General features: G+C 38.2%; 1 protein-coding gene across 5 annotated transcripts in view; it reads right to left on the bottom strand.

The window, feature by feature from the left end:
• TRAF3 (TNF receptor associated factor 3) overlaps window positions 1-16,317 on the bottom strand; it is a 72,413-nt gene that overhangs the window by 11,236 nt on the left and 44,860 nt on the right. For 4 of the 5 annotated variants that reach the window (XM_075426597.1, XM_075426596.1, XM_075426599.1 and 1 more), the window contains 4 exons: window positions 12,298-12,378; window positions 9,538-9,612; window positions 7,656-7,748; window positions 3,048-3,188 (listed from right to left, as the gene is read on the bottom strand). In XM_075426597.1, coding sequence (XP_075282712.1) covers window positions 3,048-3,188; window positions 7,656-7,748; window positions 9,538-9,612; window positions 12,298-12,378 — 390 coding nt within the window. The remainder of the gene's footprint in view (window positions 1-3,047; window positions 3,189-7,655; window positions 7,749-9,537; window positions 9,613-12,297; window positions 12,379-16,317) is intronic. The other variant, XM_075426600.1, reaches the window with a different exon arrangement.

The following is a 16,317-nucleotide window of genomic DNA, read 5'->3' as shown; positions in this document are numbered from 1 at the left end:
CTTTTGGAAGAAGTTTACTAGAAGTTGTTACTAGGGACGAACTTCTCTCCATCAACCTGCGTGCAACGTTGTACCTTTGTACATGCACAACCAACTCTGTTTTTTAGCTGCTTCTACTACACGTCAGCAAATGTGTAGTATTTTATCTCCTGTACCTCTTTGTGAGAATTCAAGAGATACGGAATAATCAGAAATAGACTTGTATTCTGTTTTTAAAAAGCAGTCAGATCTCTATCTTTTTACCCTACAGGGAGTCAGCCTCCCTCATGCTGGGAGATACTGATGTACTAAATCTGAATTTAATGCAGCAGTGGAGACTTTCACTCTAATTATTCCATTAGAAAGCACACAGATGTCTCGCACTGTACTCATAAATTTTCAAGTAGATATCAATTTTCTGCATGCACTTTTTATTCCAGCAACTGACCTCTCCAGATCATTAATCCAGAGTTATATGCCTGGCAAATCACTGCAAGCTCTTCTTGATGTTGATTTTCATTTAGGTTTTGTTTGGTATTTCTAATAAACAATTTCCAGAATTTTAGCACTCTTATTACTAAAAGAATTTAGAAAATGTCATGAGGAACTGAAGAAAGTTATATTTGCAGTTCTCTCTCTTTCAAATAATCTTAATGGACCTTTTCATTGCAACTGATCCGAGCAAAATTGAAAAGATACAGAACACATTAGAAAAGGAACCAAAGGTACTCCTTGACTGGAAAAACAAAACATACATCCTCATCCTTTGAAGGAACGTATTACCAATCAAATGACTTTATGTTCATAAGGCCATTGTTTCTTTTGTCTTTAAGTACCTCATATGTCCACACCCAGCTTAAGACTTGGCTTACTAATATGCCTCCATATACTCCTAAGGAAGACTGGATACTGGATGTGAAAGTTCCTTTCCACAAGACAGCACTCGAAAAAGTACCACATACTCTCTTGGTAAAAACACTTTCCCTAGAGACTGGTACATACAGAATTAATTTGAATCAAAACCTCTCAAGGCCGAGGTTCCTGCTGGTGCCCAGACAACTCTGATGCATTTACACTGGTTGTTCCAAACACCCTGCAGTGCAGATGATCCCAGTTGTGCTCAGTGAAACAGCTGTTCCCAGGCCAGAGAAGGCTACATGACAACTGATACTGAAACTGTACTAGAAATTACTAGCACGCATAGGACTTGGGGACTAAGCAAGTAGCGCTTGTCCAGACCTGAATTGGCTAGTTCTGCACTGGGAATTATCTGTGGCTCTTGTACAGCCGTGGCTGCTCAATGCAACCCAGAAAAAGGATGGCTCACACCAGGTAACAACTTCTTCAACTCCTAGTAGGCAACAGGAGGCTAATCATATTGTCCAGGCAAAACCAAGTTGAGGTGTGTTTCTAGGATGCCCTTAACAACCTGACCGAACCATGAAGTTCCAGTAAGTGGAAGGAATCAGCTTGAAAAAGCTGTAAAACACAGTTTGGCTTAAAATAACTATACTAAAATAGCTGGCGAAAAGTGGGGGGGGGTAAGAGCAAAACACATCCACTCCAGTGCTTATCACCATGAAAAAGCCACTAGTCGGAATCTGCCAACAATCTTTTTTCTGCTTATTTTTTTTCCCGCTAAACATAAACCATTTGAAAATTGATTTTGCTAAGACTCTTATAGCTTGAGGAAATCAACAATATTGCAATATGTCATCAAGACAATCACAAAACACTCTGCTCTAGGTTTTTTCCCTTTCCCCTCTCATCACTGGTTACCGAGACAGCATGCGTAAAGATCCCAGGCTTACAAATTAACTTACCTCCTGGTAGATACAATCAGCAATATCAATACATACAAGGATTAGCTTCCCAATGCCAGAATGCAATACTGTAAGCATGCAGCCACGTCCCAGGCTACCATCAGACCAAATAACAATGACTAAGGCAGGCTAAACTGGTTACTACATCGGCAAAACATGGAAAGAAATAAGGGCTATCAGGTGAAATGCTGCTGTTGCTGAACTTAAGAGTTTTCCTTATAAACCAACATTGAGGGTCTCAAGGCTCTAAGCTCTTGAACGTGCTACCCTTTGAATTTTAGCCATACTCTACTTTAGGTACTCCTATCTTTCTTGATTATCGACATTTGCAGTTTAGCATGTGAAGTAAATAGTGAGCAAGAAAGATAATTTTATTTACATTCCTTTAAGCTGGATGCTAAAGCAGGTATCTGATACTCTAGCAGCAGGCATACTAAAATAATGTGTAAACGATACCTGCACAATAGCTTGCTATGTATGTCCTGAGGCTTCCTTAATTGTGGTTAGTATCACTCAAACTGACACAAATTCCCAGCATCCACTTCCCAAGCCAGCTCTGAATGCAAAGTAAAGAATTTCAGCTTGGGCTAAGCACCATGCTAGTGCATCCAGAGGAATTCTAGTTTGGTGCTGGCTTGTGACCAGGTGATTCATACCACACAATAAGAAACTCAGACCTACTGGCAAAGCAATAATTAGACACATTTTCATCAGGAGGAGGAAAACAGTAACAGATTTTAAAAAGTGTATTCAAATACATTGTACTACATTTAGTTTAATTCCACATGAGACTGATCTCACTTATGATTAATATTTGTTAAAATACCAACAAGTAGAAAAGAAATATACATTATACATATGACATTTTTAAGGTGCTAATCTTGTCCTCCAGTTTGACAGTAGTACCTTGAGCAGTTATTTTTTGCAGATAAGAAAAAATAATTATGATTATTCTTCACATAATATCTGTAATTTTACTTTCAGTCTTCTCCTTTTTTAAACAGGTGTTTTGGTTTTAACGTAGGCTAGGCAACTGCAGTATTTTAGTGAAGTGTCTTCCTCCAACAAACACAACAAACCAGCTACTGACCAGAAAGAAACAAAAAAAAAAAATCAGAATAGCTTTATAGCAAGTTAAACTCTCTCCCCCCTTTTTAATTAGAACTCCTCACTTCACAAGTGTAAAGGCACAGAACAGAAGATACTACCATTTCTGCTTTAATGGGGAGATTCTAAATTTCTTACCTGTAAATGAAGTATTTTAGATTCATTATTCCGCAGCATTTCCTTCTGTCTTTCAATTTCTATTTCAAAGCTACAAATCTGATTATGTAAAGTTTGTATACTCTTGTTCTTTTCCAAACTTTCATTCTGGAGCAAGGCCACCTGGAAAAAATTCTACAATTACTCCTGCCAAAGTTTATTAAAAATACCTATAACTGTTAGTTTTAAACTATCTTACACACATGAAAGGGGTGAGATCCTAGTAAAATCTCTCTCCATGTCTTGCAAATAAACAAACAAACCCCAACCTTCTGATAGCTACTTTTGCACTTTCACAGTGTGGTCCTGGTACAACTTTGGCTAATGAAAGTGCAGATGGGATACACAAACAGCAAAAGAACTTGTGTTTAAGCATAATCTTTTCTTTATTCAGTTTGTTATTTAATGGCTTGGTTTCCTGGTTTCCACTAACTGACTTGGGAGTTGCTTGGAGTTTAGAAGAAACAGCCTATTTAGCTCTACATCAGAACTCGAGCCCTATACAGAAGGGATACCAGAGCAAAGCCGAGCAGCTGAAACGCTAGTTGGGAACGGGAAGCATTTCTCTTCCCCACCTACTCCAATCTATCCTGATCTATAGCAAATTCAAGGAAAATCATCATCTGCATGGGACTGGCTTGGCTTCACAGAATGCGATGGTGATGAAAACTCCTGAAATGAGTGAATACAGAAGGGATCCATGCATTTGAAGGAAAATCCAATGGTACCTACTAGTAGAGAAGACTAAAGAGCTATAGGCTGCGGATTATATTCTCTCTCTGTATTGACATTTTATGAATTCATTCATTAGTGACTCATTCTGATTTTAAAACATGAGCCTTGTTCGAAGAATATCGTATACCCTGTCGCCTTGGGGATGAAAGTTATACAGTAAGTACTCTCCTTCACACTATTTTGTGCTCTGTTCATCGATGTAGTTTGGGGAAGGGGGTTCCTTTGTGGTGGTGGGTTGCCTTTTTTTTAAAAAACAACCAACCAACCACAAATTCTTTCTCCCCATGCAAGATTATTCAGCTGCAAAAACGCAGAAAACAAACCCTTGACACAAAATGACATTTGGACACGCCCTGACTAGTTACACAGATAGATCTTTATATGCATAAGAAGCAGCACTATTTTTGACCCATGAAAATCTTGATAAACATTCCACATCAAGACCAATTACTTGGATGCTTCATGTTCCCTCAAAAATCTACACCACCACTCCCAATACAGATACTATTTCGAGGTCAAGCCATTTTTAACTCTGACATGGGTACCACTGTAGAATTCCACCACCTTAACTGCCCTCTAATCAGACACAGTGGAATCACTTGAGTGTCACTGCATTCCTAGAGTCAAGGCGCTAGCCTCTTTAAAAAAGTAAGTAATCCCAATCTCTATACTAGCCTAAACTAAACAATGGACTGCAAAAGTCCACAGGCATTCAGCAAGTTCATTGGACAGGGGCCCAAAAATATACAGATACCATAGTATTTGTGCTCACCTACTTTTCAGTATAGCATAGCATGCATGCATACACACACCTACAGGGATTCTCAATTTTACATATGAAAAACTGGCAGAAGAGGCTCAAAACAAATGAGACAAAGCTCATTTTGCCAGTGCAGAGAGAGAACCAATCTCGAGGCTGAAAGAACGCATGCCTAGGCACTAGAGAAAATTTTCCAGAAGTTTAAATTTAAACTAATAGCCCTGCCTCCCACATATTTCAGGTCTGCTGGGTAGCCACTTTAATTTTTCTGTGTCGTCGTTTTCCCTAATGAATCAGAGTTCTTTCATTAATTGCTATCTTACATCCCCTTTTCTCATTGTTTCCTCCCCAGGCCTCCCAATCATAAGGCAGTTACACTTTGTGTCACTAGCATTACATTTCCATTTTTGTACACATTATAATACGTGGGCCTGTCTTGTACTGAGATTTTCCACGCAGTTCTACAGAACACAAGAAAAACAGAATTATGTCCTGCAGCCCTTAATCACCCAGAACTGTCACTGCTAACTCCGTAATTCTAGTTTGATGGTAATTTGTGAATAAGAAATCTTTAACACTAAATATAGTTTCCTAATTGCATCTGGCATAAGTCTTTGAAACCTCAGTTAAAAAACAGGGTAAAGGAAACACAGCGTCTATTTATCAACTGCAGTCAATCAGCTTCCTTTGCTTCCTTGTCATATTTGAAATATTGCTAGGATAAAGCATGCTCTTATTCAGCTGTTTTTCAAATTAAACTATTGCTTATTATTGCTTACTAAAAAGCATTGAAGAAACTCTCTTACATCACAAAGAACTGGATTAAAAGACAGTCACATATTAAAAAAGAAAATTGAATTTATACCAGATTACTTTAAGAATGTGACAAAGCCACAAAATTACGTTTAAGTCATTATCTCCAAATCACAAAACCCGTGGGAGTTCAGTCTGCAAGTCTGTCCCATCACAGAGTGAACAAAAACACTGAATTTTAATTCGCCCCACAAAGTTTTGATTCAAGATTTTACATCTGACCTTCTCTTACTACTCTTTGTCAACACCGTTCAAATACCAAACTCATAACTTAGCACAAGCTTTGCAGCTCTGAAGACTTTCAGCTTGCATATTCCTCAAGAACTGTTAAAAGAACATGGTGACTGGGAGAAGGCAAGTTCTCCTTTCCCCTCCATACATATCACAGAGAGTACCCCTAACGAAATCTCAACCTTGCAGAAACCAGTGACTTCAGCAGGGCTGAGACTTCTGTGACATTCAGCAGCTAAGTTAACTTTGCGCTGTTGTTCTTCAGTGCACTGATTATTTTTTTTTCCTCAAAGAAGTGAACAACAATGAAGTTACAAATCATTTTGTTACCCTCCCCTAGAATAAAGTCACTGACACATGATATGTGGTTAGCTGTTCTGGTAACTTGGCACAGTCTTGGGATTTCCAGTGATTCAACTCTTTATTATGAATAGGAAGAAGTCTACGAAGCAGGAAGTGAAAAGAAAAAAAAATGGACAAACAATGATAAGCAGTTATGTCCTAAATGAAAGTTAAAACAAAAATTGAACATAAAAGAATAGTAAAGTGTGTATTCTCTAGCTCTATAATAGACAAACATAGAACTGCTGGGCATTTTTTAAATGACAAAGCACCTCTCAGGACACTGACAAAGGCAGAACATGATCTATTCTAGAAGTCACAGGGAACGTGATTTTTTCCTATGATGTAAAATAAATTGTATCGTTTTAATGAGACTAATGAAAAAAGAACTAAGGATATGAATTTGTACCTGTTAAAATCGAAAAATGTGCAGATCCTACATTAACAAGAGATTCAAGTACAAAAGCAAACATAAGTATTGTTATTGATCATCACACTAAGACTTATACATGTAGTAAAAATTCTAGCTAAAAAAACTACACTGGACCTCTCCCACGTTCAACGGTTTCCTTCAGGGGCTTCAAGTTCAAAAACAAGCAGTCCAGGGAGAAACGCGCTGGGGACAAAATGCTATTTTGCTGTTCCTGTTAACTTCTGCTTTAAAACTATGCTTCCTGCGGCTGCAGGACCTTGCGGGAAACCCGTGTGTGGGAGAGATCGCTGTAGGCCAAGAAGGGAATACACTTTCTAGACAGAGTTTGCTAAACTTGACCTAGCGGTTTGCTGTGAGACGACAGAAGTCGCAAGCCACACATGTCTTAACTGCCACTGAGCTTACACCGGAATTGTTACTCTGATTTAACTCATTCTAGAAAAATCTGAAGGGGCTCCTGGCTTTTCAGCCTTCATTTATAGAATAGTTTAGTAATTCTGGAATTTTTTTGCCCCCTCCCAAAAAACAGAAGTATTATTTTAATGGCTACGTAGAACTTTTTCAAAAAGATTTAAGAAAACAATGGTTGCTTCTGAAGTTCTGCATATTTAACATCAAAGCCTTAAATTTTATTTGTAGAACAGATGACTAAGTCATTCAAGTGATTTACAAGATCGTAGCTGATATTGATATGATTTCCAGCATCTCCCAAAGCCCAAAGAACCCAAAACCAGGAGTCTCGAGGAAGCACTGCAACATGAACTTCACTGTAGTCTAGCACTAGAGCAGAAATCATCATGCCCATCTATAATATGTTTAATTTAATTAACCTTTGCAGGTCATTAAGTTTGGAGAGCAAGAACAAAAATAAATAACTGGTTTATTACATGGTATTTCTAAGAATGTTATTGATGGGAAAATACTGAGGTAGCAGAAATACAGCTCATAGTGCTGCCATAGCTTTCTGAACCCTCCCTTTTGTAAGGCGTAACTCAGAGAGGAAATTTAATACTGGACTGTTTATCTATGTGAAGAAAGTGGTTTAATTAAGTTACCAATGAGGAAAATTGTGTATGGAGTTGCAAGGCCAAGTTTCTCATAGCATTTTATTATAACAAAGGTACTAGATATGCTAAATGGCTTGATTGCTTTTGTGGCCTACCAGTGCTTTAGCTGTACTGTTGAACAGCTGCTAAACAGAAAAAAAGCGCTTCTTCCAGTACTTGTATATGATTTAAAGAAATCAATGAAAATTAGAAGTGAGTAGAAGATATACCTTATTTTCTAGAGCATTACTCCACTCTTTCAATAAGTTAACATGCTGCACTGCTGAGCTGGCTTCATGTGCTTTAATTTGTTGGTTTGTTCCCTGTGACAACAAAGAATTTATACATTTTAGCCAATTCCACTTCTTTTAAACCTACAAAGAAAGAGTATATCAAGACATCGAACCAACACTACATATTTTGGTTCAGAGATGCATGTTGCAGAACTGTAGAGCGAAGAGAAACTACTTGGGAATTTATAAGTCAGGAATACATTTAATATAGCAAGTGTTTTATACAACTGCCATGTATCTCCATCCAGTGTGCTTAATACGTCAGCGACAATAAAGACGAACAAGATTTAGAAAATGAATTGTATTTTAGAGTCTTCCGTGTAGCTTTACACTAAATAAAGCACAATAAAACTCGAGTCATACAAAACCTAAAACGTCCAATTCCCCAAACCGTAATTTAAAACTTCTGTTGTATTTCATGAACAGCTTCACAAGTACTATGTTTTCCCTCAGTTGAGTATTAAAGACAATTATTTGATAAATTTATCATCACTGCAAATTGCCAGCTTTATAAACTACTTTAAGAGGTACCACAATGCCTTGTTTGTCATCCTAAGATGTTACCATGATTGCTCTATGATACTCAGATCTGCTGCCTCTGCACAACCTATAAATGCTGTTACAAATAACCACTATATAAAAAGTTTACAGAACACACATAGATCATATACAGAGTACATAAGATGCAGACCATATTACTTTATTTGTACTGTGTTGCATTACACCTACTTCAGTAAGTGTTTTGCACTGCAGAGTATATTCGCTTTGACGGTAGGTACGCTGCAAAGCAACTGAAAGGGTTGAATGATCCTCAAGGTATGTACTCTATATAAAATACTAAAAATATATATGTGGATATATGTACATATATGCACACATATACATACATAAAATGAATGGCAATACATACGACATAACAGTGGGCAGGGTTACGGCATTGATCAGTTCTACCACTAGGAGCATTACTGTTGACACTTAAAATGCTGAATGCTCATTATTTAAGAACCTGAAAATACCTGCAGGAAGTAGTTTATTGAGAAGTGTTGCTGCTTATAGTTCTTGTCTCTTTACATTATCATGGGCTAACAAATGAATCACTCTGTCTGAAAAACTCTTTTTTCCCTGTCAGCAGTTTCTGAAACTTGCTGACTAATCTCTTCATTATATAAGCATCCAAATTCCCCAAGATACATGGTAAGGGAAGCAGAATATTGGAAGAGACTGGAATAGAACTACTGAAACTGAACTCTGAGGTTTGGCTTTTTATTATTTTTTAAAATATTGCCAGGATTAAAATCTGAAACTTTTTTTCCTTTTTACAAACTTCATGTTATGCTTTGATTATAAACCTATGTGCACACAGAAATACGAATGCACATAAAAATACGTTTTAAGTGTGCTAACCTATGTTCAACCTTCATAAAAATATTAAGACACACAAATGAGAGAAAATATAAACATACTTAGCTCAAGAAAATAAATACTTTCATAGAAACAACTGAAGTTACTAGCATATTTTCTGAAGAACAAAGTGACTTTCCTCTTAATACTAAGTGACAAAGTTCTTCATGTCTATCATCTTCCTATTTCAACAAGATGTACCTAACAACTGAACTCCCAAACCACTGCAGGAATGTGTGGCCTTTTTATATTGTTTATTTTTAAAATGCAAAACCAAACATCTGCCGCATAATCACTTGGTGCAACTGGATGACTTTTTCTTAACCGAGACTAGAGAAGTCCAGAACTTTCATGTCAAATAGTTAGGTTCTATTTGCAGACTTTCATCAATTGGGAAGTATAATTGTTATATACTGACCTGAAAAGTGCAGCCATAACGCTTAAAACTACAGGTACTTGGGGCATTAATACATTCTGACAAATGTGCATTCAACTGCAATAGGAAAAAAATGTGAGTTTTGGCAAAAGACTTTTGCATGATAATGCTCAAAACATAAAGGGCACAGGTTATCAGGTTTGTACTGTGTGCTGTTTGTAGAACATACAATACACGTGTGTATATCTTCTCCAGTCTGATCTAAAGTGCAAATACTATATATACACATATGTAAACCACACGCACATGCCAATACAGTGATACATTTAATATACAGTGAAACTTCTACTAAAGACTATTTCAACAGGCAATCCAGTTTAAAAAAAGCAAACAAAAAGAACACACTCTACAATTATTTATATTATTTCATTTGACTTTAGTGAATGACTAATCTTTTCTCAACAAGTGATTTTTATTTTTTTTACTGGTGTTCTGAGTAAGTCTTAAGGTCAGTTTCACTGTAGTAAAGTACATTTTTTCTAATCCTAATTTTGTGAGGAACCAATTTTTCAAAATGTAACATGCAATCCTCCATGCCTAAATTTAACGGTTAAATTACACAAAAAAGACTAAACAAGTATTGCGTGAAACAGACAAAGAGTTTACAATAGGTACAGTTCGGGAACTTTAAAAACTGCAGTACCTAGGATTAAAACTGATTACTAAAATGCCTGCATTTTTCACAAATAGAGACTAATTCCAGTATCTTGGATCATTCTGAGCACAGACCACTTTTCATTTAAAAATACACCAATTCACACAAGCATATACATATATACAGACAGCAGCCATTGCAGCACAGAGGGCAGCAGCTGGATGCAAACTGCCTAAAAGTTAGAGCAAAGAGCCATTTTTGGAAAGGATAGTGCAACAAACACTCTCTCTTCAAAAGCGGGATCTGCAGTTTGCGTTTCCCACAAAGCAGACAGGAGCTAGAGCCTAGCTCCTCAGCTGGCATCACTCTTTTGGGTTTCAAAATTGCATTTGAAATTCCCACACCATAAGCCCCACATGACTCAGCTCATCCACCTCCATGGAAAGAAGTGGTGAACCAATGCTGCTTTGAACGTGACGCTCTGGAACAGGCAGGACAGTCTTTAAAAGCTGATACTGAGATGCAGTCACTCATCTCTGATATACACCTGTTATGTTCTAAACACAAATCTGTAGAAATTCACAGTATAGTTTGCAAAAGAGACATGGTTCAGAAAAAGAATAAGACCAAATAAGAAAGAGATGTGGTGTAACAGGCTTTACAAGAATGCCACATTCTCAAAACTGGAAGTCTGCCAAAGAGTTATGAATTAAACATGAAAAATTGCCTTTTATTCTACAGTAAGATAGTCACTTGTTGTACACTACAGAATTTTCTCAAACTGTTAGGCAGGCATCTTCCCCATTTTCTGCATTAGAGTTGTCGTCCCTAACCATGCAGTTAAGTAATATATACATTGGCACAGTATCAGAAAAAAAAAATAAGCAACATACAGCAACAGATGATGCAGGGCAAGATGACTGTTTAAAGTTCTGTTCCTACCAATGCTTTCAGAACCCAATTCTGACTACAGGTGTAACAACCCAGGCTTTAACAGGTCAATTCTTACTAGCACTCAGATACACCTCTTCTCAAAGTAACTGCTGAAGGCAAGATTTAAGAATATGCCTAAGTGCTCCAGAACCAGGATCTAAACTCGGAAGTAACCACTGACATAACTGACTCAGTATATATTTTTTTTCTCTTTTCTTAGCAGATCAATTTCTCTTAATAGGTACAGTATCTACCATACATTTTATATTTCGTTGTCCTGGGAGAAAAGACTGCCCCTGTGTTTGACAAGTGCCTTATGCACTATGACATGATTAATAATTTACAAGTGTACTGAAAAACAGTACGAACCCAACTCAGGAAGTACCAGTGAAAAGAAAAAAGCTTATCCTCAGACCAGAAACTTAACTTTCCTTAAGTGAGGCTTACAGAGTGCTGAAGACTTTGATAAGTTCTTCCTCATCCTTGGTAAGCAAGGTCTATTTTTAGGAAAAAACAACGCACATCGACTTTGACAGATGTTACTAATATCTTTTAATGTACAAGACCATGGATCTGCTCAAAGCAGACAGGGTTGTTTTTTTTTTAATCTGGTCTATATATTGCTGCAAGCTTCTACACATTAAGACAAATTTTTATACACTGTTGCATCTGGCTATTGAAATGTTGTATTCATATTACCCTGTATCTTACACTAATTCTTTAAGTGTCAACGATTACTTTTTCCCAAATTCAACAGCTTTAATCATAAGTTTTTCCATTGAATGATTCTACACATTTACATGATTTTTCCTAGTCTTTACTAACTCCTGTCAATGTGCACTAGATTTTAATTCTCTTTTTTATTTTAATATAAGCTAACAACCCCAACATACTGCTCTATTGTGCTCAACAAATGCTTCAGATCGGGAAAGGGGCAGGGGGAGAGCTAGTAAAAACAAAAGCAGGAAAGACATGCGCTAATCTTGGGCAAGCCAAGTGTAATTATGACACAAAACTAAGAAATTATGTCTTTTTAGTTTTTCCATAAATATTAAAAATATTTGAGTGTTATCACACTTAACTGTGTGGTAGAAAAAGCTTTTCTTTAGATCTCACATTTTAATAAGGAAATGGCTTCTGGCAAAATTCTTGCGAGATCTTACTAAAAAAAAGTCCTTTAATTTTTCAGCACAACACTGGGCATGACTTCTTACCTCGCTCCTCATGAGTGTTTTAACACTACATTTATGAGGACACGAAACCATGACACACGGGCAGTCTGTATCTTCATGTTTCTACAGGGGAAAAAGCAAACCACAAATCAACTCTTACTTTGAAATTAAAGAGAGTACTTACCTGCACAGAAAAGCATCCTACAATTATCAAAAAAACACACATTTTTTTCAATGTTGATCCCAATTGTGCAGAGTTACAGAACTGCAATTGCTCAAACATCGGTTTACGCTTTCGATAGATGTGTTGATATTCTGAAGAAAAATAAGGGTTTTCTTGTTTTCCCACACAGAATAAATCTGTTTGCTTCCCATTTTATTGTTTTTACTTAGAGCAATGAAACAATACTAAAAGTCAAGTTCTCTTCTCCAGGAATTCCTCACAAAAACGAGCAGCACCACTGCAGATGTCCTTTTTAGTAAGGGTATACAGTGTATGGAAAAGCACTTCAGAAACGTACATTGCCCACTCTCAGAGAATCTTGCTTTCCTATGTACAGATATTCCCCTTCCAATTATTTTCTAATGTTGATTTCCAAACATCTGATACCAAGTCTCACTGTTATACACCCAAAGTTCAGAGATGTTGAGATTTTATCATGATGCTGGGCAGGCATTTCAGTCTGAACCTAGATGATGACAGATACTTCAGTATTGCTGTCAAACCATATCACCACAGGAAGGGAAGAAAATCAGGCCCAAGCTAACTGAATTTACATTTCTTCTCAGTTTTTCTCAAGAAAATGAAAAATCTGGGAAAAAAAAGTTTTGTTTCATGTCAAGTGACGTGTCCCATTCAACTCGAAACAAACTGTTTAATTTCTGGTACTTAAGAAAAGCAAAGCCAGCAAAGGCCTAGGTTTACAAGCCTGTTAGAAAAGGAAGAACAAATCACATGCCCTTTTTGCCCAGTAATGATGTTTATTTTTTGAAACAAAACCAAGGCATAAAGGAGACCCAAGCTCCAAGATGCGAAAGGCCTTGGTTCAGAACTCTGTCATAAATCTGCAAATATTTGAAGACTTGTACCTCCTTACTTTGAAAAACAGATCATCAGGTACCCTGGTCTGAAGCACATCTATCCTGCCATCCTCCTTCCTCGCACTAGCTGAGCTGGTGTAGCACATGCAGACAGCCACAGTGACAGCAAGCGAGGAAGCTGAAGGTGCCCCTCAGCCAGAGAGCTGGGCCAGCCTCCCAAAAGGCGGGGGTGAGGAGCCAGCTCCAGTCCCTCCCCACCGGGACACGGATACCCAACACGGGGCAATGCTAGCAGACCAGCAACGTCTCTCCTCAGGGTAACCTCTGCCAGGGTGATGGCGGCATTCTTCTGACAGGCAGTGGCCCACCGGGCCATTCCTGTGCAGGCTGAAGAACTGGACCTGGGACCCTCATTCTGAACACATCTGCAACCATGCTGGAGAGACATCACGCACTGCCACGCAGCTTTGGGAGCCTGCTGCCCTACAAGCTTCTTTAATGGTTTATCAACTACAAAACTAGGGAAGTAATACTCCCTTCCAACATTCACTCCCTAATCCAGTTCTCTCACCCTCTTCTCTAACTACTCAATCTGTCTTGCAAAGGCTATGACACCGACTCTCACTTCATGATAAAAATGCAACACGCAACTTCTTCTCAGCCCTCTCTCCGATTCCTGCCCCCCCTCCACACCCCAGGGCCCACACACTGAAACCAAGGGGAGCCTTTCCAATGCCTTCAGGAGGTACCAGAGCAATCCCATGCCAGTGACAGAATCCTCTTCCTACCAACCAGCTAAATTCAGAGTCGAGCATGCAAAACAAAAGAGCCAAAGGCAGCATAAAACACAGGTGACACCACATGCAGGGCCCTTGGTGCAGATGGGGGGAAGGCAGGTTATTGCCAGGGCTCCCCAGAGAAGCCAGTGCCACACCAGGACCGTGTCTGGTTCCAGAACAGCAACAACAAGGGAGCGAGATGAGGACATCCCGTGTCCTGCTCGGCGGCTGTCCCAGCCGGCTCGGCCGCGCTGCAGGCCAGGGAGCAGAGTCCGGACTGCCTCGGGAGCGGCTGCCCGGGACAGCCTTTTGTGGCCAGGATGAAGTAACACTGTCCTTCCACACCTGTATCAGACTACTGCTGCCCGAGTATCAATCTCACAGCAGCACGACTTTCAAGTAGTTCTGTGGATTATCCACAGAAAAATATAATAATTCAGAAGCAATTCAGTGTACTAATTTCTGTTTTAACACCACACCATCTTCATCTGCCAGAAGTTATGGGATGGAGAAGGTAGGTTTGTGACAAAAAAAGCCCCAACTTCTTAGATGGTTTAAACAAAAGAAAAGTAGTTAAGAAGTTGGCTCACCTAGTGACAGTACAGGCAAGACAAATGCAATCTAAAAAAAATGCGTACTAACTTCGTTAACTAAAGAGTCTGCCTCCAACAACGGGGATTTCCTACCCCACCAGTCATGGGATTCTATGAAGATACAGCACGTACTCCGGTAAAATTATTTTTGTTTCTATTTGCATACCTTTTTTCTCGGTACGCTCCCTCTATCTCCATTTTCAGTTCAAGTCACTGAGGCCTGCTTCAGTCATTATTACATTAGAGAAAATTTTAGGTTACAGAAGCTAGAGATGAACTCAAGCCCCGGGTGACAAAACTCAAATGCAAGTCAAATGGAGCCTTTCATTCAAATGTACAGTCTCATTAAGCTTCTGGTTCTTATTATCAAAGCACAAGGCAACATTTTATCAGGCCACAACAAACAAAACTATCTGCATTTCTGAAAAATCACTGAACTTCTAAAAATCTAGGCAAAAAAAAAAAAATTTAAAAAGCAGCCAATTGCTAATCTTCTAATTGCAGAGCTTTCTGCATCCCTAAAGCAGCATGGAATCAAAACTGCCCTTTTTCTATGTACTGAAACATATCAGCCAAAGATAACATGAGAACACGTAACGCTGCTTGGAAGCATTGTGATTTACAAACGCAGATTTGTTTAGAACTTTTAAGGACAGGTGAATAGTGGTACCACCTTTAATGCAATAGAATAGTGACATCTCAAACAAAAAGTACATTTTAACACGCCTCTTTGGCTCCATGAATAAGCCAATTCTATCACCTCTTAAAGCAACTCAGAATTTGACCACTTAAGATTCTGGAGAACAATTACTTTATTTACAAACACTCTTTTCTGTACTTCATAGTAACATGCCATTCTTGTTTCCAGTGTGAATGTCTAAAATACGTTTTGCTGTGAATTAAAAAATTTGATGGACTAAAACTTCTCAGCTTCTGAGTATCTTGAAAGCTACCGCTACTTCAGATATTTCATAGATGTTAAATTCATCAACATCTGATAAAAGAGAAAGGTCTTAAACTAAAAGAGTTTTATGTTCTTCCAAATGCAAGGATGATCTCAGACTCTCAAAAATTTAACTACATTGCTCCTATAAAAAAAACCTGCCTACAAGGAGCCTGTGAGCATGTTGTTCAGATATGGAAATCCAGTTTGTACAAGACTTATTTCATACTCACTGATTTTGTCTGTTAAGACACTACACATTTTTAATATTAGTCTTTGCCTCACATCAATTTCCAGCCCAAGGAAAATTCTGAGAGAACAAGATCCATAATCTAACCAAAAACCGTTCCAACTCTGTATCAGAATGTGCAAGACAAAACACAGTGCAAACTTAATTTTCTCTGTGTATTTTCACATCTCAGCCATCTACGCTAGGTAATGCAGAATTATTGAAGTAGCAGCCCTTTCAAGTATACACTCAAACAATTGAAAGCCAGATCTAAATCAGAACTTGGCGAGATTCTACCTATGCCTTCTTCTAACGACATCTCTGAGCAAAGAACGCTTCTCATCCTTGTGAGACTTGACCTGACAAACAATACACAAGAACACAAATGAAAATTAAATTCCCATCACTCTTACTATACTAAGAAGGTCCAAAACCTGAGACTGTCAAACTATGGAAACTATGTAAACAGAACTTAAA

Source organism: Opisthocomus hoazin, chromosome 7, assembly GCF_030867145.1.
Source record: "Opisthocomus hoazin isolate bOpiHoa1 chromosome 7, bOpiHoa1.hap1, whole genome shotgun sequence".
Lineage (NCBI taxonomy): Eukaryota > Metazoa > Chordata > Aves > Opisthocomiformes > Opisthocomidae > Opisthocomus > Opisthocomus hoazin.
Note: the sequence above shows the minus strand (reverse complement) of the source record. Positions and strands in the feature narration are given on the sequence as shown.